Raw genomic sequence first — 22,768 nt, 5'->3', positions numbered from 1 at the left:
TGATATTACTAAGTTATAACCCCGTGTATTACACGGGTTAAGTAAATAAAAAATCAAATAGTTAATAACTAAGATTTAACAATTAGAAAATGATATTTTTAACACGCGTTTCTGATATCCAAACAAAATTTTGTGTCATGTATGATCAAAACATGTGATGTTTGTCAAGTTTACAAATTTGAAAGCATTTGAACCATCGATTAGAAGACCACCTTTATCATCGAATTCTCACGAGTTTTAACAGTAATGTGAACATCTATTTAATAACTCAATTAAATAATAGTGGTCTTAATTTATTAGTTCTAAAAAAATGTTGAAATGTCCAGATTGGGCGTATAGCAATTAGCCAAATAGATAAACTTATAGCTACAAAATAATATTTAAATTTAAATTAATTAAATAAGTATAAATTATCGGTAATTATTAAATTATATAACTTTAAAATTTAATATTTTATGAAACTTTATCCGTAATTTCTTAAATGTTTGAAACATATATTAAATTTAATAATTTAAATTAAATAATAATTATTTACAATTAATGATGGTCTAGAATAATGTCAAGTGTCCTTTTATTGGTTTCTTTTATTATATAGTGTAAATTAATTATTGTGTATTAACCCAATGGCGGGCCTAGCACGATGTAGCTTACACTATGCTTACTGAACCAGGGGACTTATAGAGATAACCTTTAACTGGCCTGACTCATTAATATTATGAGTGACTCATGTCTCCTATATAAATGGGTTTTCACATCACATTTAAGTCATAACATGAGAGGCAACCACATTTTTTAGTTCTGAAAGGAGATTTTCTCTACTCCCCCATATTTTCTTTCCTTTTCTCTAATTACATATCTAGATTTAATTGGATGTATTTTGTAGAAGACTCAAACCATCCAGGTGATCCCTATTTCTTCGGTTGCGGCTAAAAATATTAAATTTTGCATTAATTACACAATTGATCTTTGCGGGTGCCCTTAGTCACACATTCTTAGTATCTTGGGTTTATAAAGATGTATATTTGTATTACTTGGTTTTCATTTAACTACGGATTCAACACCAATATAAAATCAAGTAGTCGTTTCTTCACCCAAAACCAGTCTACCACAACCAAACACTAAAGATTTTGCCACTCACGTAAACCAGTCTACCACAACCAAACATTAGTGAGTTTGACGAGTCTTGAGTTTTGTGGAACACCAAAGTTACCCTAAGAGGGAAATGAAGATGTGTGAGTTGCGGTTTTTGTTTATCGTATTTGGAATTTAAGAGTTAACGTAAACGAATGTAACTTAAAAAACCATGAGAATGGTCATGCAAGGAGGTAGGATGAATTCCATCCATTTAACCTCATTATATGATTCACCAAATCACAAATCATCAATTTTGTTGATGGTTTCGGTTGGTCATGAATATGAAAATAAGACATTAAACCTACTAAATCTACAAACAACCAAATGAGCTAGCTAGATGCGTGCATCCCGAACATGGAAAGTGTTTGAGGGGCGTGATGTAGCCTTGTCCCTTTGATGAAAATTATTAGAGAATTAGTGGTATGAAGATCATAAAACAAGTGAGGTATTGGAACAAAGTTGGAAAGCCAAAGCTTCCATTGTTCACACATTCACCAAAACACAAGTCTCACTATATTGAAGATGGTGAGCTTGAATGGCCTCATCACTTGTAGGTTGCTTAGAACCTTGTCAAAACATAAAGTTTAGAAGATTTTTGAACCACTAAACTTATGGTAATCAACCATACTGAAGTTCCATATCCATAGGCTTGGTTAGAAGCATGGTTGGTGCAATATTGTACAAGTTAAACATGTTTATAGAAATTATAAGTAAAAGTTTCTTCAAAACAGAAAGTTTGGGCCTAAAAATGGTGATATTCCACCTTAGTTTATGGAAACACTCCTAGAGGTGTTCCAAACCATTGTGAAGCAAGAATTCATGAAGAAGAGAAATAAAGGTGAGTTTGAAGCTCACTTTTGAGACTTACAAGAATCTGTTCTAAAATTGATATTTCAGTATCTTGAGAGTGTTTGAGGGTTTGGAAAAGTGAAATGGAGGTGTGGAAGGCTTGGTTTTATAATGGTGAAGTTGGGTTTGTGTTTTAATGCAGTTATAAGGTGATTGAGTGAGAATGGAGGTGTGAAAATTGGCCAACCCATAAAGCTGAAACAACTTTCTGCGGTTCAGACATCCTCACGTCGCGCGGGCCTCGAAGGCTTGCCCAACGTGCGACGCGACGTGTTTATATTTTGCTCGAAAGTTTTGTTGCACTTTGGCCCTTGAACTTTCACATTTTCGTTATTTTATGCCATAACTTGTGTTTTAATTATGTTTTCAAGTAAGCAACGTATATGTATGTACGAATTACGTATCGTGTATGTATGAATGATAGCATGTATATATAAAAAGTCTCGGTTTTGCGTATAAACATGTTTCAATTTTTTGATTGCGTATAACACAAGTATATAACACATATATGTATAAAAGTGAATTTCATTATGATCAATGTCTTGGATTACAAATTTGGGAATGAAATACGAATACAAGTTTTCAAAAATAGAAATACGAATACGACTTTCTAAATATGGAAAGTACAGAAATGCGAAGCCTTACAAGTGGAGCAGCAGCGACACTGGGCAATGGCAATCGACGGGCAGGTAGTGGTGGCCGGGCGGCGATCGACGGCAACGTCGGAGGGTGGCGGCAACGACAAGCTTTCTGCGGGAGGTGGTCGTTCTGATGGTGTGGTTATTTTGTCTCGCAAACTTGTATTTTCGGTGTAACATCTAAGACTCAACAACCCTTGTTTTTAAAGTGCATGTACAATTGCATTTGCACTCAAATACTACCATCTAGTAATTGTATCTTAACTAGTTGATGCCTCGCCCGCGTTGAGAGACGATGGCCGAATAATTCTCAACCAATTAAAAAAACAGTCATATAGTTTTGCTAGAAAAAAAACTATAACGATGACAAGACCGTTATTTTGAGCTCATGGCAAAACAGTAATTTGTCAGGACTAATGAGCGAGTGTTAGACAGTTCCTTGACACGGAAAATAATTAAATCGAGTCAACCAATTAAAAGCAAAAACTTTTATAGTTTTGCTATAAAACCAAAACAATGGCAACACTGTAATTTTTAACTAAGGGCAATGTTGTATTTTTTTGACTGTGGTAAAATTGTAATTTTCCAAAAGCTAACGTGATGACAATACTGTAAATTTGAAGCAGGGGCAAAGTCGTAAATTTGCGTAGGGCCAAATTCATAGTTTTTAACTTGGGGTAATATCGTAGTATGAATCTGAACTAAGTGCACAATCGTATTTTTAGGCTGGAGGGAAAATATAAATTTATTTTGAACTGAGGGCAAAACTGTAATTTTGAGTTGGGAGCAAAAGCATAAATGTATTTTAAACTGAGGGCAAAATGATAATTTCTAACATAGGGCAAAATCGTAATTTTTAGCTAGGGGAAGACATATTTTTATTTTGAACTGGGGGCGAAATCGTAATTTTGAGCTGCGGGCAAAATCGTAATTTTTTCCCGAGGGTAAAATCGTAATTTTTAACTGAGAGCTAAAGTATAATTTTGTTTTGAGTTGGGGGCGAAAACATAATCTTAAACTGGTGGCAAAAACGTAATTTTAAAGTTAGTACAAAATAATAAACTTGTTTGTCCAATAAGGGAGTGTCAGGCATATTTTATCATTTTAAAGTTAGTACAACATAATAAACTTGTTTGTCAAAAACGTAATTTTAAAATTAGTACAAAATAATAAACATAATTTCACAAATATTATTATTATTTATCTAATAAATAATATACCTTAATCACCTACATATTTTATTTATCTAATAGATAAAATACATATACTGATAGGGGAAGGTTCAAATGAAAACCACTAGTTAACGCGAAAACTCGAAAACTAATTAAAAAAAGCCAAAAAAACATGCAAAAAAATTTTTTTTTTAAAATTTTTTTTTTCAATCAAATTTTCGCAGGTTTTTTTATTAAAAAAAAAAATTTTCAAAAAAAAGAAAAAAAAAAAAAATTTTTGTGTAGTGCACATGTGTAATACTGCACATGTGTCTGTGTACTACACATGTGTATTATTACACATGTGCACTACACAAATTTTTTTTTTTTTTTTTTTTTTTGAAAAAAAGTTTTTTTTTATATATAAAAACTAGCGATTTTTATTAAAAAAATTGAAAAAAAAAAAAAAATTTTTTTGTGTGTGTTTTTAGGCTTTTTTTAGTTAGTTTTCGAGTTTTCGCGTTAAAAGTGGTTTTCATTTGAACCATCCCCTATATATATATATATATTATTTATCTAATAAATAATATTCTTCTACCTTTATTTAATTAAATAAACAACTAAATATATAATTAATCATTTTGCAAATTATTAATTCCATAAACGTTACCAAATGTTTGAACGCTTTACCGTGATATCATGCATTTTGTGAATTATAGTATTTGCTTGATAAACATTATTCATTTGTTCATTGTCCAAATTATAACTATTTGAATTATATCATGTTAGCAACACTAAATTAATTGTGGCTTGAACATTCCATATCCAATAATAAAATGTAAAAAATGTTTTGGATTGAGTTGAATATTAAACGTGCTTGCATGAACATAAGGCCCAAAATTAACAAAGATTGAGTATGCAAGTATATGGGTAAAAATGCAATAGCTTCATGGTTCAGATTTCGTTACTAACTTGTAAGAATCGACACATGACAACACCTTGTCAACTATATGGACATTGCATATCTTGATTCTAGATTAACCAACCATAAATACGCTCAACCAAAACCACACATATTGTCATTTTCATTGACTATATTAACGAGGGTAGAAATGACACAATCATGTAATTGTAACCCATACCGATACCTCCTTTAATAAAGAAAAAAAAGTTAAGCTCCAAGAATAGTTTCATAACATTCATATGCAAATGACCAACTTCAGTCAAATATATTGACAAAGTGTCAACGTATAAAAATTATTGCAAATGATAGACAAAACCCTACTTCCGGTTATGGTTATGATCACAAGATTTTTAACTACTCGATGTCGTGATCGAATGGTGAAGGTTGATGATGAAAAGCATGAAACGTGGACCCAAGATGAAGAAGGTTGTTATAATTAAAGTCTCTCTCAATTCATTCAAATGCAACCCTGCAATTAATGCTAAATGTGTTAACTATTTTTTTTAACGGCAAGGAACGAAGTGTCAACCACCGTAATACCGGACGTTGTGTCCAAGGTCGACTACTCGACCGCCGCCAGCTCCTTGGCTTTCCCAGATGCGCGAAAACCCGACCTCCACCCGCCCAGAGGCACAACAATGAAATAATCGGTAAAACTTCGCCTCCCATCCAAGACGAACCGGCGCTATCTGTATTCGCCCTTCACCTGGATGCCGCAGAAAATAATGAGGAGAGTGAGAGTCAAACCTGGGTCACAAGGATCACTAAGTTTTTCCCCAACCACTCCACCACTACCTCATTGGCGTAAATGTGTTAACTACTTGACTCCCCATTTTGCCTTTTAAATTCCTTTACGTGACGGGATTTTAAAAACTTAACAAAAGCTATATGCTAGTTAGGTCATGGGGTGTACTATAATATTTGTGGTGTTAACGGTGACATGACATGTTAACTGATATTGCACACCATTTCCTTCTTGTGTTAAGGAACATTAAAGGCGTTATATGTTAACTGAATGTTAAGAGATTGAGTTAATTATTCTTTTATTTTTTAAACCAAAAACACTAAAAAATAGGGTTAGATAAAGTTAACGGGATTAAATCATTTCCTTGAAGTGAGAGTGAAATGGGGAAGGATGGTTGATGTGCCACTTAGATGGAGTTAAGATGGGTTAAATCATACCTAAGGGTGTTGTTTCGGTGAAGTTCATGATTAAGTTAATCAAATACAAATTTTCTGCTTAACAAAGATTGGGCTAGAACTACTTTATATTATACGTTTGAAACCTACTTTTGGAAAAGGGAATTCTTTAATTTAAAAATACACATTTTCTTAACTATACTTTAAAATGAGTTTACAAGTAAATTGCAACAACTTATTTGATGAAGGTGCAGAAAAGGGAATTCTCCCTTGGTTTTCATTTAATAAAAAAACATGGAATAAAAAATAAACTACATTCTCCTTTTATAGACAAATGATCCTCATTATTTTGAATTCTAGCTTCAATGTGGGATCAAGTTTGAAAGAGAATACCTTTCGTAAGAGAGTTGTGATTCGTGAATGCCCCTTGGTGGGTAGTGTTTGAAAGAGATGAATTTTATTGTCCCCTTTATTATGAAAATTCATATTCAAACTAAAAGCACAACTCGTGCTTTCTAGAGTACCCTCCTTGTAGAAAAATATTGTGGGCTCATATATACATGTCCTTGTAGAAAATGTATTCTCTTTTATAAAAATTAGTAAGTTTTACATTATTTTTTGAAAAAGTATTTTTATAAAACTTCTTTAACTTTTGTAGAACTTCTTGTTGTTGTTCCCGCCGTCGTCATTATTGTTGTCGTGGTTGTGCTTGTCCCCATCGTCATTGTTCTTGTCATCTTATGGTTGTTGTACTTTGTCGTTATCGTTATTGTTATTATTATTTAAATTATTATTATGAATCTATCTTGATTTTGCTTTCATATATATCAAATGAAAAATAGAAAAATAAACAAGATGTTGTCATATTAATCATTGATCGATGCATTTGTAACTATTTACCTCACTTAATTCGCTAATTTAATGTGTCGAAAATGCTATACGTGTTAGATAGTTGGGCCACTCCACGAGGATATTTCTTGTAGTGCTAACGCTATAGTCAATTTTCTAGTCTACGATCTGGATTTGCTCGTGTCGTAATATTTAATTAGACTATTTATCGTTGCTTCACACACGAAAAAGCGTGTCATTGTTAAGTTTTAAGTTCGTAATATACTAATTTAGAAAGTAGGTCATGTTTGACTTTTCTAAGTTAAGGAAGATTGATCATCATCATCATCAAACCTATATAAAATCAAATAACAATTCTGGAAACAGAAAGACACCGTCTAAAGTCTAAACCATACCAATTATGTGATAATAAACAAACACACGTATGATGCTTCTTGTCGCAGAGTAAGAATGTGTAACTTTTGTTAAGTCAGAATAATAGTAGTAAAGGTTCAAAAGGCAGCATGAATGGGTGAGGCATGTTCAATGCCTCTTCCCATCTTTAACTCCCTATAAATTGGCTCCAAGTATTCCGGTCACCACCGATTTGCTTCGAACAATCACCATCATAATACACAGCCTGATGATGAGGTTGATATTAGTTTTATACTCGTTTTTCTTTCCCTTTTTGTACTAATTAATTTGTGGATTGTGAGTTAGAGTTTTGTGTTTTGTTTTTCTCAGCGCACTAGATAACGATCAAGGATCTTATCGCGAGTCTCACGAAGTAGCGTTTGGATGTGAACACTACAAGAGGAAGTGCAAGCTTGTTGCTTCATGTTGCAACAAACTGTACACGTGTAGGCTTTGCCATGATGATGCAAGTGATCACATAATGGATAGGTAGAATAGTTTTTTTCTCTAGAACTAAAACATTTTATAAGGAAGGTTCTCACATACTAAAGTTGCAGAAAGGCCACAAGCATGATGATGTGCATGAAATGCTTGATAGTTCAACCCATTGGTCCAATATGCTCAACTGTTTCTTGTAACAGCCTATCAATGGCTAGATACTACTGCCCCACCTGCAAACTGTTTGATGATGAGAGGTGATTTACTTACTAAATGCTTGTAATTATAATATATATTGATTCTGCTGGTTGAGTTTTGAGAAATGTGTGATTAGGGAAATCTACCACTGCCCACACTGTGACATTTGCAGAGTAGGAAAAGGTTTGGGGATTGACTACTTCCATTGCATGACTTGTAATGCATGCATGTCGATGCCGGTTGCAACAACGCATACCTGCGTTAAGAACCGGCTTCAAGGTAATTGCCCGGTGTGCCAAGAGTACATGTTCACGTCCACAAGTCGTCTCAAGTCCCTTGATCCGTGCGGTCATGTGATGCATTCCTCATGTTTTCAGGTATATCATATCTTTAGTCTTATGTTTTTCTTCCATCGGATCTTTAATGATGTTTCTGCCAGGCATACACTTGTTGCTACTATACTTGCCCGATATGCAACAAGTCATTGCGGGATATGCAGGTGAGTTTGCTAGTAACTTACATTTTCATATATCTATTTGAATTTATAGAAGAAGAAGAAGAAGAAGAAGAAGAAAAATGTAAGTAATTCCGTCATCTCACAGGTGTACTATGGGATGTTGGATACAATGCTAGCTGAAGAGGAAATTCCTGAAGAGTATTTAGGCAGGACTAAGGTTATAAGCATTATTAATTTATACACACAAACATTGCAATAATGCTATGTAAAATGCATATATATCGTTGAGGTAAATATGATTATTTTCAGGACATTTTTTGCATTGATTGTGAGAAGGAAGGAAGTGCACCATTCCATTGGTTGTATCATAAATGCCCTCATTGTGAGTCGTACAACACCCGACTTATATGACATGGATATATATTTAAGATGTCAAATCTGTGTGTTTGACGGAAGGCTTTCAGTGGTTGTGCATATGTATGGCATTGAAGAAGGATGAGATTTGTGAAAGTTACACTACAATAAGGTCGTTTGGGAGGGACTGCAACATTTTGAGTGGAGTGGTTATGAACTAGTTTTGTTGGCCGTAAATTATTCAGTGCAATTTAATGCACCTCTTAACATAAGTTGAATTGAATACTATCCCAACCCTTGCATCCACCTGTCCTAGTTTGATTTAATTTGATTTGATTTGTTTACATACATCATTTTATTTATTGCCGGATCAAACATCCGTGTATGCAAAATCTTTTTACAGTTAACTTGATAAAAGCAACTAAAAACACAATCGGATTATAAAGTTAGTCTAGAATTGTACAAAAATTAGAATATCTGGTAGCAATAATTGATTGCGCACCAACCAAAATCTAAGTTAATACAAAAATCAAAAGAAAATTTCTATAAAACATTCCAAAATCAAAGTTAATGCAATATTTACCAGCAACGAAAGACAACACTAACAAGCAAAATAACAAGCGCAATAGCATAGCTAGGAGCAAGAACTGAGTATTGGATACTAAAAGGGAAGAATTTGGGTCTCCTAGTTGTTGCTTAAGTTGTGGAAAAGGGGTTGCTATGAGTTTACCTAAGAAAATTAAACATCAGTACTCAATGGTCAATTCAGCCCAAGTTAATCAACCTAAGCCATTTAGATTTGTAGGTTGTTTCATCATAATAATAAGGGTGTTGCTAAATGTATTTTCATTTATTTTAATTTTACTGGTTGCACTTGTTAGACGGATAATTATAAGCTAGATTATATCAATATTATTATTATGTTACTTAATTATTAGTTAGCCTAAGTTTTATATATGGCGGTTACTACCGCTGTAATACATGTATATATTCAGTCGTATGTTTACATTCACAATTATCAATTCATAAATATATGAACAAAATCTCTCGTTCTTCAAAACCCTAATACAGAATTCTAACATAGTGGTATCAGAGCCACATCGATCCAATTCACGAAATCACAAATTCACTGAATATGAATTAGATGCAAGGAATACAAACACAGATTCCCAAATTCACTGGACAGAATTATTATCACTGGTGTATTCAAATCAAGGTATTATTCGAATCTCAAGAGTTATGGGGCGTTATTGAAGAAGGAATTCGGGAACTGGGAACAAATCCCACCGATGAAACAACAGCAGCGTATAGAGATGCAGTCAAAAAAGACAAGCGGGCTTTACATATATTATTTCAATCAGTGGGTGACACCATTTTTGAGAGAATAGCCCTGGCAAAATTATCGAAGGAGGCATGGAGTATTTTACACAAATCCTATCAAGGAGAGAACCGGGTAAAATCAATTAAACTTCAATCTCTTCGTTGTGAATTTGATGCATTAAATATGAAGGAAGGAGAATCTGTTGAAGATTATTTCAATAGAATAATCTTAGTTGTTAACAAATTACGAATGAATGAAGAAACGGTTAGTGAACAACGGATAGTAGAGAAGATTCTACGAAGTTTGACTCGAAATTTTGAGTCAGTTGTGATTACTATCAAAGAAACAAAAGATCTGGAAAATGTTTCGACTGAATAGTTGATGGGAATCCTTCAATCTCATGAATTGAGATTGAAGAGATATGATGATGTACCGATCGAACACGCATTTCAATTACAAAACTCAAATTATGATAGGAATAATCAGTCCATAAACGATACAAGAGGAAAAGGAAAAAATAAATACAAGGGCCGAAACTGGAATGCAGTTAGATGTTATAATTGTCAGAGAATGGGTCACACGGCCAAGTTCTGTCAAAGACGAGAGGAAGGCGAAAAGTCTGATAATGTTTTAATACATAAAGACGAAGAAACCACAGATCAAGATGACACAATGTTCATGATCTTTAATATGGAAGAAACAGTCGAAGACGACTGTTGGTATTTAGATAGTGGTTGTAGCAACCACATGACCGGAAATAAGGATCTATTCGTTAAACTAGATGAATCTGTAAAGAAGGAAGTCAGAACTGGAGATGACAAACAGCTAGAAGTACTTGGCTGTGGTGAAGTTTCGTTAAAGATTAAGGAACAAGTTCGGAAAATACCAAGTGTATTTTACGTTAAAGGTTTGAAACATAACCTACTAAGCATAGGACAACTGTTACAGAAGGGATATGTGGTACACTTCAAGAAGGATCGATGTATCATTAAGGACGCAAATGATGAGACTATTGGAAACATTAAAATGACAAGTAATAAAATGTTTCCTTTGCGTCCGAGTAGTGATCTGAATTTTGCAATGACTATGACCACCAAAGAGACAACTGCTCTATGGCATAAAAGGTTGTTGGTGCACTACATCTGTTGATTTCGTCTTAGATCGAGTTTTTCATTGTATTGTATAGATTACGGCGCGTTTTACGAGAAAACTGGAGAGTTTAGGTGTTTTAGAGTGCTGGTCCGCTTATACGGACATGCCGAATAAGAGGTCCACCTCACACCTACCTGGACCGCTTATACGGACATGCCGAATAAGAGGTCCACCTCACACCTACCTGGACCGCTTATACGGACATGCCGAATAAGAGGTCCACCTCACCTATAAATACCATATGAGAGGTCCACATTTGTAACTTCTAGATTTCCATATCGAGGTGCTGCCGGTGTGAGAATTGCATGTAAAAGCTGTCAAATTAATCAACAAAGAGAATTAAGAGCATATCTAGCTATTTCTACGTCAGGTACTTGTTTTCCGCACCTGTATCTGATCAAACTCCTCTGATTGACTCGTTCGGGTCAGATTCCGATCCTACAAGTGGTATCAGAGCTTCAGGAGGAGGAGTTCTATTGAGATTTGCTGGATTTCATCACTTTTTCTTCTTCTACACCTTCTTTCTTACGTCAGACCAAGATTTCATGGTCCGTTTTGGCTGATTTTTGGATATGTTGTGCGCCTATACCTAATCTAAAACCCTACCAAGTTTCAGATCGAAACTCCTAGCCGTTTAGGAGAAATCGAGATTTTTTCGTTCGAAATCGCGTCAAAGTTGCAGGTCCACTCGTATGAACATGTCTGGTTCGCTTATTTGAACAGACTTGAACCGCTTTTTGGTCAAAGGTTCAGGATCGCTCATAAAATCAATTATGAACCGCTCATTGTGTAACATGTTGGATCGCTCATAGGATAAAGTCTGGTCCGCTCATAATACTTTTCTGGACCGCTCCATATTAGTTGGTTGGTCCGCTTATTCAAACAGTTGAGGCCCGCTCATTGAACAACTGTTGTGGTCCGCTTATTCAAACAATTGAGGACCGCTGATAAGACAGTTTATGGTTCGCTCAAAATTCATGTGATTAGTCCAAAGTGGATCGCTTGTGTGTTGTCGGCTAAGTGGTAGAAGTTGCCGCCCATTTATTGTATTGCATGTGTTCAGGTTGTCTCACAAGCGGCCTAATAAAAGCTTTGCATAAGTTTTGTGACACCGCCCCATCATTACACTGCATCCCACCGACCCACTAGTTTGTAGACAATTTAATATTGCTGCCCATTACTTACAATTGCCGCCTATTAATAGTTGGCCCAATCAGCTGCCCACTTGTATCTAATCCACTAATTGTTGTGTGCACCGCCCATTGATTGAATCAATATAGTTAACACTGCCCCACTACCAATAGTTAGTCATGATATGAGTTTCATTTCTTTTTGTGTCATTAGGTGGAAAATTCATTTGTATCAGTTGTGTTTGAAAGTGTTACTTGTTCGCATTAGGTGTTTGGAAATCCAAGTTGTGTTTTGTAAACCAGGTGTGTTCTGTCGGCTTAAAAGCTTGTTCTAATTCGTCAGTGTGTTCTGGTCGCGTGAAATCGTGTGAAAGATAGTTTCAGTACGTACGATTTGGAGGTCAAAAATTGTTTAAAGGTCTATCACGTTGTCCGAAAGTTCATCAGATCGCATGTACTGAGTCTTGTTGATTGATTGTGATCAGAGTCATAGTATTCAGCAAATTTTGTCATCATAGCAGTTCACACAGTTTGTCAACATTCGGTCCGCACAGAATATTCATCGGTTCGAGTATCAGTATTATACTGTTATTTGACAAATTTTTAAACTGATTGTGTTTTGTTTGTTTGTTTCAGGTGTTTCACGAGGTGAATCATTTCATTCGAAAGGGGATCTAGTTTGAATTTGATATTTCATTTTAAGTGACTGTCTCGATAAACGTGTTTCCGAATCATGGACTTAAAATTCTTTAATATGACTAGTGAAACAGTTAATAGAATAAATGTATTAAAGAAAGAATTTGATTTGTTTTCAGGTTGTCCAGGAGAAAGTACAAAGAGTATCATTGAGAGGTATAGTCATCTTGTTCGCTTAATGTCTAAGAAGGGTATTCAGAAAAATCCAAATGAATGGGTTAAGAGATTAGCCAATTCCATACCTCAACAAGAATGGGGTACATATCTGTTGGATTTAAAAAGAAATGGAGAATACTCTAGATTGTCAATTTGTCAATTTATTCAGAAGCTTGAAGAACAAATGGAGAACAATGATGTGAATAAGAAGAATCAAGAAGAAAAATCTGTTTCATCCGATGAAAGTTCAGAAGAATCAATTGTTGTTGATCAAACATCAACTGATTCTGGTTCTTCAGATGAAAGTTCCGAAAGAGCATTCGTTTTTGATCAAACATCATCTAACTCTGGTTCTTCGGATGATAGTTCTGACAAATTGGTAGAGTTTGATCAATCACCAACTGATAATAGTAGTGTTAATGAGAAGATTATTGAAGCAGAAAAGGTGACTGAAGCTGAGAAAGTTGTTGAAGTTGAAAAAATCATAGAGATCGAAAAGATTGTTGAAGTCACAAAACCTTGTCTTATGTGTTTAGAGTCTTGTAAACAATGTATAGAAAAAGATGAGAGGTTTAGTGAGTTAGAAAAGTTGAAAGAACAGTTGTTGTTTGATGTAAAGAATTTGAAAAAATCATATGATGTATTGAATAGGCATGTGAATGGTCTGGAGAAGACTAACTCAGAAAGAGAAAAAGCTTTGAAGATGCTAAATGTAACAATGATGACAAAGCAAAAAGAGATCAACATGTACATCGAAGAATGTGCAAAGTTGAAGAAAGAGTTGGAAAATGAAGCAGCTGAAAATGAAAGAATCAGAAGATTGCTGCAAAGTTACAAAGGTTGTGACTACGTAATGGATAGAATTTATCCAACAGTTGAAGGTTTCGAGGCATTTAAAGATGAACAGTCAAAGAAGAGAATGGATACTGGTAAGAAACAGGGTGTCTGTTATAATAAGTGTCCGCCTCCGATTTGGGAAGGGTACTCGCCTAGAAAACCTAACGAGGAAGAACTAAAACAGGCGGTCAATATTAAGTTAGAATCCGAGATAACCGATGTTTTACCAGACAATATTGACGTCACGTTCACAGCGTCCGACACAGATCATGAGTCCGAACTGATAAAACGAGTGGTCGATCAGGTGTTGGATAAGGATGAGGAGTCAGAGTCAAAGTCCGAGTCCGAAAGTTCGTGTCAGTCAGTTGGGAGTTCGAGTTCGTCCGATAAGAGTTCAAAATCATTGGGAAAACAGGTTTACAGTAAAGAATTTTTATTGTCAAAATCTAATTTGAATGACGAAACGTTTGAAGTTGCATATACTTTGAATGGTTCTGACAAATTATATTTTGATAAAGAATTTCCAATAAGAGGTGTTAAATCAGAAATGATTAAAAAGGTTTTCAAACTAAAAGAAATTAATATTTCTGAAATAAAAGATGAAAATCTTATTGTAAAACCTAAATTTTACACCTCCAGAGTTCAACAACGTCTAAACAAGAAAAAAGGTTACAATTCTGGTTCGGGTTTTCAAAAGAAACCAAACCAAAATCGTAGCTACAAAAAGAAAGGACTTGGTTTTATTCCACCAGAAAATTATAAAAATGAAAAATTTTCTAAAACAAATACAAAATTCGTTTCAGGTACAAGCTCAGAAGAGGAGAAGAAGTGCTCATTCTGGAAACAATCTAACCAAGAGTTTCTAACCGAGAAGAGAAAGAATGGAGCTTACGTGAAGAAAGAAACCAGAACCTGTTTCCGATGCAATGAAGCCGGTCACATTGCATGGAACTGTCCGAAAGCGACAAACACAAAACAGGGAGTTTCTGGAAAACTGAAAGAAGTTTTTGTTGATAAAACCGAATCACCAACTGAACAATTTAAAGTTTTCAAAAATTCAACATTTGAAATTGGTGAATGTTCGAAGAGATTTTACAAGCGAAGTGTAAAACTTGACAACCAAAAATGGGTTGTTAAGAAATCTGAGGTAAAATCTGGCGATGAATCTGATTCCACAAAATCAGAGGAGCCACAGTTTGATGAGAGTGATGAAAACTCAGTTCCTTCAATGGATGACGAGAACTTTCCACCATTGAGGATTGAGAATTTTAAAAGAAAAGTTGGAAAGACTGAAGTCTCAAATCAGGATTATTCTGAAAAGGATAATTTTGATGTTGAGAAAGCTTTTAATGGGAATGTAAAGAAAATTTTCGGTAAAATTGTTGATAGGAAGGTGAAAGGGGTAAAAGACTTCTACGCTACAAAGAAAGCAACTTACACCCCAACAAAATCTGAATTGAAATCACCCAAGGCTGGTCAGGCTTGGGTGGACATTTTCTTTGCTTGAAAAACCTGACTTGCCGGAGATCCCAAGTTTGTAATCGTGGATCAGGAATCGGCATTATTCATGTATTTTGAGTTTGTATGAAAAATTCTTAAAATTGTTAAAACTTTACAGGTTGAATGACTACGCCGGAGCTTCCAGGTTGGTAAGTGCGAAGCAGGAATCGGCATTTTGTACATACATACAAGTAGTATTGTATGGTTATTTTACAAGTGGTACAGGTTGCTTAATTGAAAAATAGTGAATCAGGGACATTAAGTTGTACTTGATTTACTAATTCATGATATTACAAAGAACAAGATGATGAACCATATCCCCGATTTTAACAAAGTGATAAACCTACAAGTGGTTTTATCTAAACAAACTCATTTTTCCGGTAAAATCATTTTGATTAAAACAAACTTCAGTGTTTTGAAATCTAAATGAGAAAATGGTTTGTGAAAGGGGGAGTTCAGATTGTTTATGCCTAGTGAATGGCGAATTGAGGCGATTTGATATTGGTTGTCATGTTTCTGTACAGTTTGTGTTGTTTTCTATGTTTTCAAGTAGGTCAAGAATCTAGTTATTTTCAAATTTCCTTTGAAATGTGTTTGCATTTTAGGGGGAGTAGGGAAATTTCAGAAAATCCAAAAACATTAGAAAATTTGAAAAAGACAAAAACATGATAAAATGAAAAATGAGTTTCGTTGTGAAAAGAGGAAATGATAGTACATCAGTGGATTGTCACAACATGCTAAAGAATTGGAAAGTTAAAATGTGATAAACAATCTCACTGAGGATGTGCCAGTAGGTTTTTACACATTTAGTAGATTGTGACGAGATATAAACCTAAATTTCAAACTTGCTTGTTCTGTGGGTTAACACAAACTTGGATATATAGGTAACCCCTGAAATCTTGTTTGAAAGGTCCCTTATTCTGAGATACTAGGTCTTTATGCTCAGTGATATCTGGGGTATTATTCCGGGACTTCTGCTGGATGGAAGTACTGACCTAGTCCCCGGATAATGCTTTCCGCAAATGCTTGAAACATAGCATCGCCCTCAGCAAGCTGATGAAACAATAAAATTGATAGTCGCTGCTGTTGAAATCAAAAGATCCTCTAAAGGGGACACACCGAAAAGTCGAAGCCGTCATCTCTCTGCGTATACGGAAGTATCGACCTGAGCTCTCACGGCCCTCGCATTTAACCTCTGAACAGATATCAGCTGTGGTATACTCACCTGTAAGACTGAATATTGGGATCTGGATACAGGAGTATATTCAAGTAGTGGGACACACGGATAAGTTTAAGTTCTTAAGACATTAATATCGTATCTCGGATCAGTTGAAACTTGTGTGAAAATTTAAGTGGACAAACATACTGACAATCTAGGTGAATTGTTTAGAACTTAAAATGAAATGAAGCTTAACGGTGTTGGTGACATGTCTCATAAACTGATATGATCTTCTTACACGAACTCACAAAAATATCGTTTGTAAATATTTCTTTACTGCATTACATGTTTCTTATTCCAAAATTCAAAAAGATTTTCAGTGTGTTTTAGCATAAAATTTAAAAAAAAAATCAAAAAGATTTTCGACAACTGATATTGGAAAGCTGATTTTCAAAATTCCAAGTGCTAAACATGATGAGCAGTATTTGAGGGAGAGTGTTTGTGTGGAATCAAATGTTTTCATAATTTAACCTTTCATGGGGTTCATCAAGATTGTCACTGATAAAGTTTCAGTTTGATTTGTAGAAGAGTTTGTTTAGTGCATACATCATTATTCTAAAATTGTAAAACTTATGTTTTGGGTAGAGAATTTGCAGGAAAAGATGAGAAGATGTTAAATGAACAGACATACAACGATCCTGAAGATATTACTGAAGAACAAAGGAATGCCAGTAAATCGAGAAGGGGAGTCTGAAGATAGAGAGAAAGAAAGCCCAGAGACTGATCAAGACTGAAGATGTGAAGACACAGCATTGTTGTGACTCGATAGTCGACTCCATCAACATCTGAGGGGGAGTCTGTTGGTGCACTACATCTGTTGATTTCGTCTTAGATCGAGTTTTTCATTGTATTGTATAGATTAGGGCGCGTTTTACGAGAAAACTGGAGAGTTTAGGTGTTTTAGAGTGCTGGTCCGCTTATACGGACATGCCGAATAAGAGGTCCACCTCACACCTACCTGGACCGCTTATACGGACATGCCGAATAAGAGGTCCACCTCACACCTACCTGGACCGCTTATACGGACATGCCGAACAAGAGGTCCACCTCACCTATAAATACCATATGAGAGGTCCACATTTGTAACTTCTAGATTTCCATATCGAGGTGCTGCCGGTGTGAGAATTGCATGTAAAAGCTGTCAAATTAATCAACAAAGAGAATTAAGAGCATATCTAGCTATTTCTACGTCAGGTACTTGTTTTCCGCACCTGTATCTGATCAAACTCCTCTGATTGACTCGTTCGGGTCAGAATCCGATCCTACAAAGGTATGGACACGTAAACGTAGACACTCTAGTTAGTATGGGAAACAAGGGGTCAGTACTTGGATTACCTAAGATCGTAAAGGACGAGAGCGTATGTGAAGGGTGTGTCTCAGGAAAACAAGCAAGGAAAGCATTCTCGAAGAAGGTCACATGGCAAGCTACTAAACCTTTAGAATTGGTTCATTCTGATGTATACGGTCCTATGAGAACAGAATCCATAGGAGGATGTAAGTATTTCATTACGTTTATCGATGACTATTCAAGGAAAGCTTGGGTGTTTTTTCTAAAGTTTAAGTCAGAAGCATTAAATTTTTTTAAAACATTCAAAGCACAAAATGAAAGACAATCTGGTCATCTAATAAAAACACTAAGAACCGATCGAGGAGGAGAATACTGTAGCAAGATATTTCAAGACTATTTGAAAATGAATGGGATACGTCATCAACTAACGAATAGTTTTACACCCCAACAGAATGGGGTAGCAGAAAGGAAAAATAGAACACTAATGGAACTGAGCAGAAGTATGATGAATGTCAAGCAACTACCAAACTGCTATTGGGCAGAATCAATAGCTTGTGCTACCTATATTTTAAATCGAACCATTACCAAGACAAGACCAAATCAAACACCTTATGAAGCATGGAATGGTAGAAAACCCAACGTAGATCATCTCCGAGTGTTTGGCAGTTTAGCTTATGCTCATATTCCAAAACAACACCGAAGCAAGTTAAATGAAAAGACGGAAAAGACAATATTTGTTGGTTACAGTGAACAAAGCAAAGGATATAAACTGTATAATCCACATACCAACAAGATAGTCATAAGTCGAGGTGTAGTGTTTGATGAAAGCAAACAATGGGTCATAAATTCAGAAACTTCGGAGGTTCCATTTATAATATCCGATACGGATGTAGTTCAGACTCAAGGAACTGAAGGAGCAGATATCACTCGAGGCGAACAGACATCAGCAAGCTTACCTGATCAAAATGAACAGGTGTTACAAAGATCTGAAAATGAGGATCAGTCTCCAGGAGCAAATCGTGAACAGCAAAATGAAAGCGAAAATAGAAATATAACTGCATCTGCACATCCACAAGAAAGTAACTCATCTTCGTCCGATTCAGAGAATGAAGTTATCCGAACAAAAAATCTACGAAATATATATCAGAGAACTAGGAAGCTTACAGAAGCTGAAATCTTGCAAAAGTATAAAGAAAAACAGGGTGTTAACTTTGTTCTTTATACTAGTTCTGATCCCACATCATTCGAAGAAGCCAGGAAGGATTCAAGGTGGCAAGAAGCAATGGACAAAGAGATAGAGTCAATACAAAAAAATGAAACATGGGAACTTGTAGATCCTCCAGCAAAACAAAAACCGATTGGTGTCAAATGGATCTACAAAACAAAATATGATGAGAATGGAAATGTAGACAAGTATGAAGCCAGGTTGGTTGTAAAAGGATACAAACAGAAGTACGGAATAGATTATCAAGAAGTTTTTGCTCCTGTAATTATATTTGAACAGTCTGTTTGGTGTTGGCTCTAGCAGCACAATATGAATGGCATCTCCATCAAATGGATGTGAAAACTGCGTTTCTAAATGGAAAACTGGAAGAACAAGTTTATATAGAACAACCGCAAGGATATATCAAGAAGGGAGAAGAGAAAAAGGTATGTTTTCTCAAGCGTGCTTTATATGGCTTAAAACAAGCTCCTAGGGCATGGTATAGTCGTATTGATACGTATTTCATTAAGAATGAATTCAAGAAATGCATCTATGAACACACTCTTTACATCAAGAATACGAGTGAAGGAAAGATTGTGATATGCTTGTATGTAGATGACCTGATAATAGCAAGTAACTCAATAAAGTTGATTACTGAATTCAAGGAGTCAATGAAAAAGGAATTTGAAATGACGGACATGGGTCAATTACATTATTTTCTCGGCATGGAAGTCACGTATGAGAATGGGAATATCACTTTATCACAAAAGAAGTACATGAGAAATCTATTGGAAAAGTATAGAATGACACATTGCAACACAGTATCAACACCAATGGAATATGGATTAAAGTTATCTAAAGATGATCCAGAAGAATTCGTAGATGAGGGAATGTATCGTAGTTTGGTTGGAAGTCTGATGTATTTAACCAACACCAGACCTGATATTATGTTTGCAGTGAGCAAAATAAGTAGATACATGGAAAGTCCGAAGAAAAGTCACTGGGAAGCGGCAAAACGTATTCTAAAATACATTAAAGGAACCCAAGAATTAGGAGTTACATACTCTAAAGGAGGGAAGAAACATTTAATGGGGTTCAGTGATAGCGATTATGCCGGAAATATAGATGATAGTAAAAGTACCTCAGGTTATATTTTTCATCTAGGTTCAGGTCCTATATCCTGGCAATCAAAGAAGCAAAAGGTAGTGGCACTGTCATCAACGGAAGCTGAATACATGGCTTTATCTTTGACGGGATGTCAAGCCTTATGGCTCAAAGGGATCTTAGATGATCTGCAAGGAAAAGAAGATTATGCAATTCCAATATTCTGCGATAACAAATCGACTATATGTCTAGCCAGAGATCCGGTCAATCATGGCAAAAGCAAGCATATAAGGGTCAAATATCATTTTATTAGAGACTTAATCAAGAAAAAGGAAGTGATCGTTACATTCTGCACAACAAAGGATCAACTAGCAGATATAATGACAAAGGCTCTCCAGCCAAAGGACTTCACAAGACTGAAGGGACTACTGCAAATGAACTTGAAATAATCAAGCTTACGGGAGGGTGTTAGACGGATAATTATAAGCTAGATTATATCAATATTATTATTATTATTATTATTATTATTATTATTATTATTATTATGTTACTTAATTATTAGTTAGCCTAAGTTTTATATATGGCGGTTACTACCGCTGTAATACATGTATAGATTCAGTCGTATGCTTACATTCATAATTATCAATTCATAAATATATGAATAAAATCTCTCGTTCTTCAAAACCCTAATACAGAATTCTAACAGCACTCCCCCTGAAGTTTGTAAATAAATACAATCAACCCTTGAAATGAACTCATCATAGTTTTGATCTATAAATGTTATATTTCAATTCAATTAATGATTATATTCATTTATTATGTATTATATTTTTGTTTTGATGTATATTGTTTACACATCAACATTTCAATATATAAAGTGAGGTCAACAAATTCAATTCTTCTTTTTCTTTTAATTTCCTATAATGACAAAGCGCATGAAGGGTAATAGTTATTACATGCAATTTATTAATGGTGGCGGCCACTAATATGCAATTGACTAATAGTGGCGGCCACCACTTTTCTTTGTTTTTTTCTTCTTTCCTCATGTAGTATTAGAAACATCATGATTTTACCTCCTGTTAAAAAAATACAGTTTTGTCCTTTGTTAAAAATTATGATTGTGCCACCAGCTCAAAATTACAATCTTGCCAATGTTTTGGCTTTTGTCAAATTACGAATTTACCCTCGGTTTGAAATTATGATTTTACCTAGCTTAAAATTATTGTTTTGCCATCGTTTTCATTAGTTTTTTTAGCAATACTATGATAGTGTTTTTTTTTTAAATTGGTTGAGAAATATTCGGCCTTGCGCCCGCCAACGCGGGAAGGGCATAAAGGACAGCTGTCTGGCACTTCTCCATTGGTCCAGCCAAATTACGATTTTGCCCCGTTTAGATTTACAGTTTCGCCATTGGTTTTGTATTTTTCTTCTCCTAGCCAAATTACGACTTTACCCTCAGCTTAAATTTATAGTTTCCCCATTGTATTTTTATTCCCTGTAAAATTACGATTTTGCCCCCAGTGTAAAATTCGTTTTAATGTTTTTTCTCTTACAAAACTATGGCAATGTTTTGTTTTAATTGGTATGATAGTGTTTTGTTTTAATTGATTGACTCGATATAACTTTTTTTTTTGAAATCGTGTTATGAGTAGTATGTAAAGTAACCGAAACAGTAATGTACATGTTATGAGAGAAAAATATTAGGGCTTAATGCCCCGCAACGCGGGCAGGGCAAAAACTAGTTGTTTACAAAGTGAGGTAAATGAAATTTAGTTGTCAAGTACATCCTATTTTTATATAAACAATATATAGCAACATGTAAGATATAAAAAGGTAAAGGATGGAATTTAAAAAATTATAAAAATGATATTTTTAGAAAGGATGTATAAAGAGTAAAAATAAGGTGCATTTAGCCACACCCTAAATATGTTCACTTAGGTACAACTTTCATTTGACTTGGGGATAGATAATCAACGTAAAGGAAATATGTTTGTTTTGTATCCTCATATTAAACTAGCAAGTCAGTGGTGGGTGGTGGATTTCTTGTAAGCTAACTATTACTTTAGGGTGGCCAAATAACGAGAATTTTTTTGCATAAATAGGTGGTTTGAATCACAAAAGAGTGTTATTAGGTGGGTTTGAATTATGTTTTCATATTTAGGTAGGTTGTGAAACCATACAGCGACCTTCATGAACTTTTCTGCACAAAATCAGAGTTTCTGCAAAAAGCTGCAAAGAATGTTGAACATCGCAAAATGATACAGCGACCTTGTGAAGGTCGCTGTTTGAAGTACCAAGCTTTGTGAAGGTCGCTGTTTGAAGTACCAAGCTTTGTGAAGGTCGCAGAATGATATTGCAATGTTATTGAAGGTCGTAGTTTCATGTAGCAATGTTATATAAAGTCGCAGAATCATGTAACAATGTTAGTGAAGGTCGCAGTTTGATGTAACAATGTTATTGAAGGTCGCATTTTCATATGACAATCTTATAAAAAGTCGCAGAATCATGTTACAATGTTATTGAAGGTCTCTGAATCATATTGCAAGCTTATTGAAGATCGCAATATGGTGTCACAGTCTTTGTAAATAACGACAAT

At 34.9% G+C, this 22,768-nt stretch overlaps 1 protein-coding gene across 1 annotated transcript; it reads left to right on the top strand.

The window, feature by feature from the left end:
- The first annotated feature begins 2,654 nt into the window (after nucleotides 1-2,654).
- On the top strand, nucleotides 2,655-8,871 carry LOC110875002 (zinc finger protein BRUTUS-like At1g18910). The gene is made up of 8 exons (XM_022123288.2): nucleotides 2,655-2,757; nucleotides 6,535-6,619; nucleotides 7,449-7,607; nucleotides 7,676-7,813; nucleotides 7,891-8,131; nucleotides 8,194-8,253; nucleotides 8,357-8,428; nucleotides 8,521-8,871. The coding sequence occupies exons 1-8, from the start codon at nucleotides 2,655-2,657 to the stop codon at nucleotides 8,620-8,622; spliced, it is 960 nt and encodes a 319-aa protein (XP_021978980.2). The 3' UTR covers nucleotides 8,623-8,871.
- Nucleotides 8,872-22,768: the final 13,897 nt, after the last annotated feature.

Source organism: Helianthus annuus, chromosome 9 (genome assembly GCF_002127325.2).
Source record: "Helianthus annuus cultivar XRQ/B chromosome 9, HanXRQr2.0-SUNRISE, whole genome shotgun sequence".
Lineage (NCBI taxonomy): Eukaryota > Viridiplantae > Streptophyta > Magnoliopsida > Asterales > Asteraceae > Helianthus > Helianthus annuus.
The sequence above is the reverse complement of the archived record's forward strand: the minus strand, read 5'-3'. Positions and strand labels throughout refer to the sequence as shown.

Bases quoted from the DNA above. Each gene is read 5' to 3' on its own strand.
- LOC110875002 (XM_022123288.2), top strand. From the start codon at position 2,655: ATGGCAATCGACGGGCAGGTAGTGGTGGCCGGGCGGCGATCGACGGCA. The intron at 6,620-7,448 runs GTTGTTGTACTT...TGTTTTTCTCAG, and splicing joins ATTGTTCTTGTCATCTTATG to CGCACTAGATAACGATCAAG. The intron at 8,254-8,356 runs GTGAGTTTGCTA...GTCATCTCACAG, and splicing joins AGTCATTGCGGGATATGCAG to GTGTACTATGGGATGTTGGA.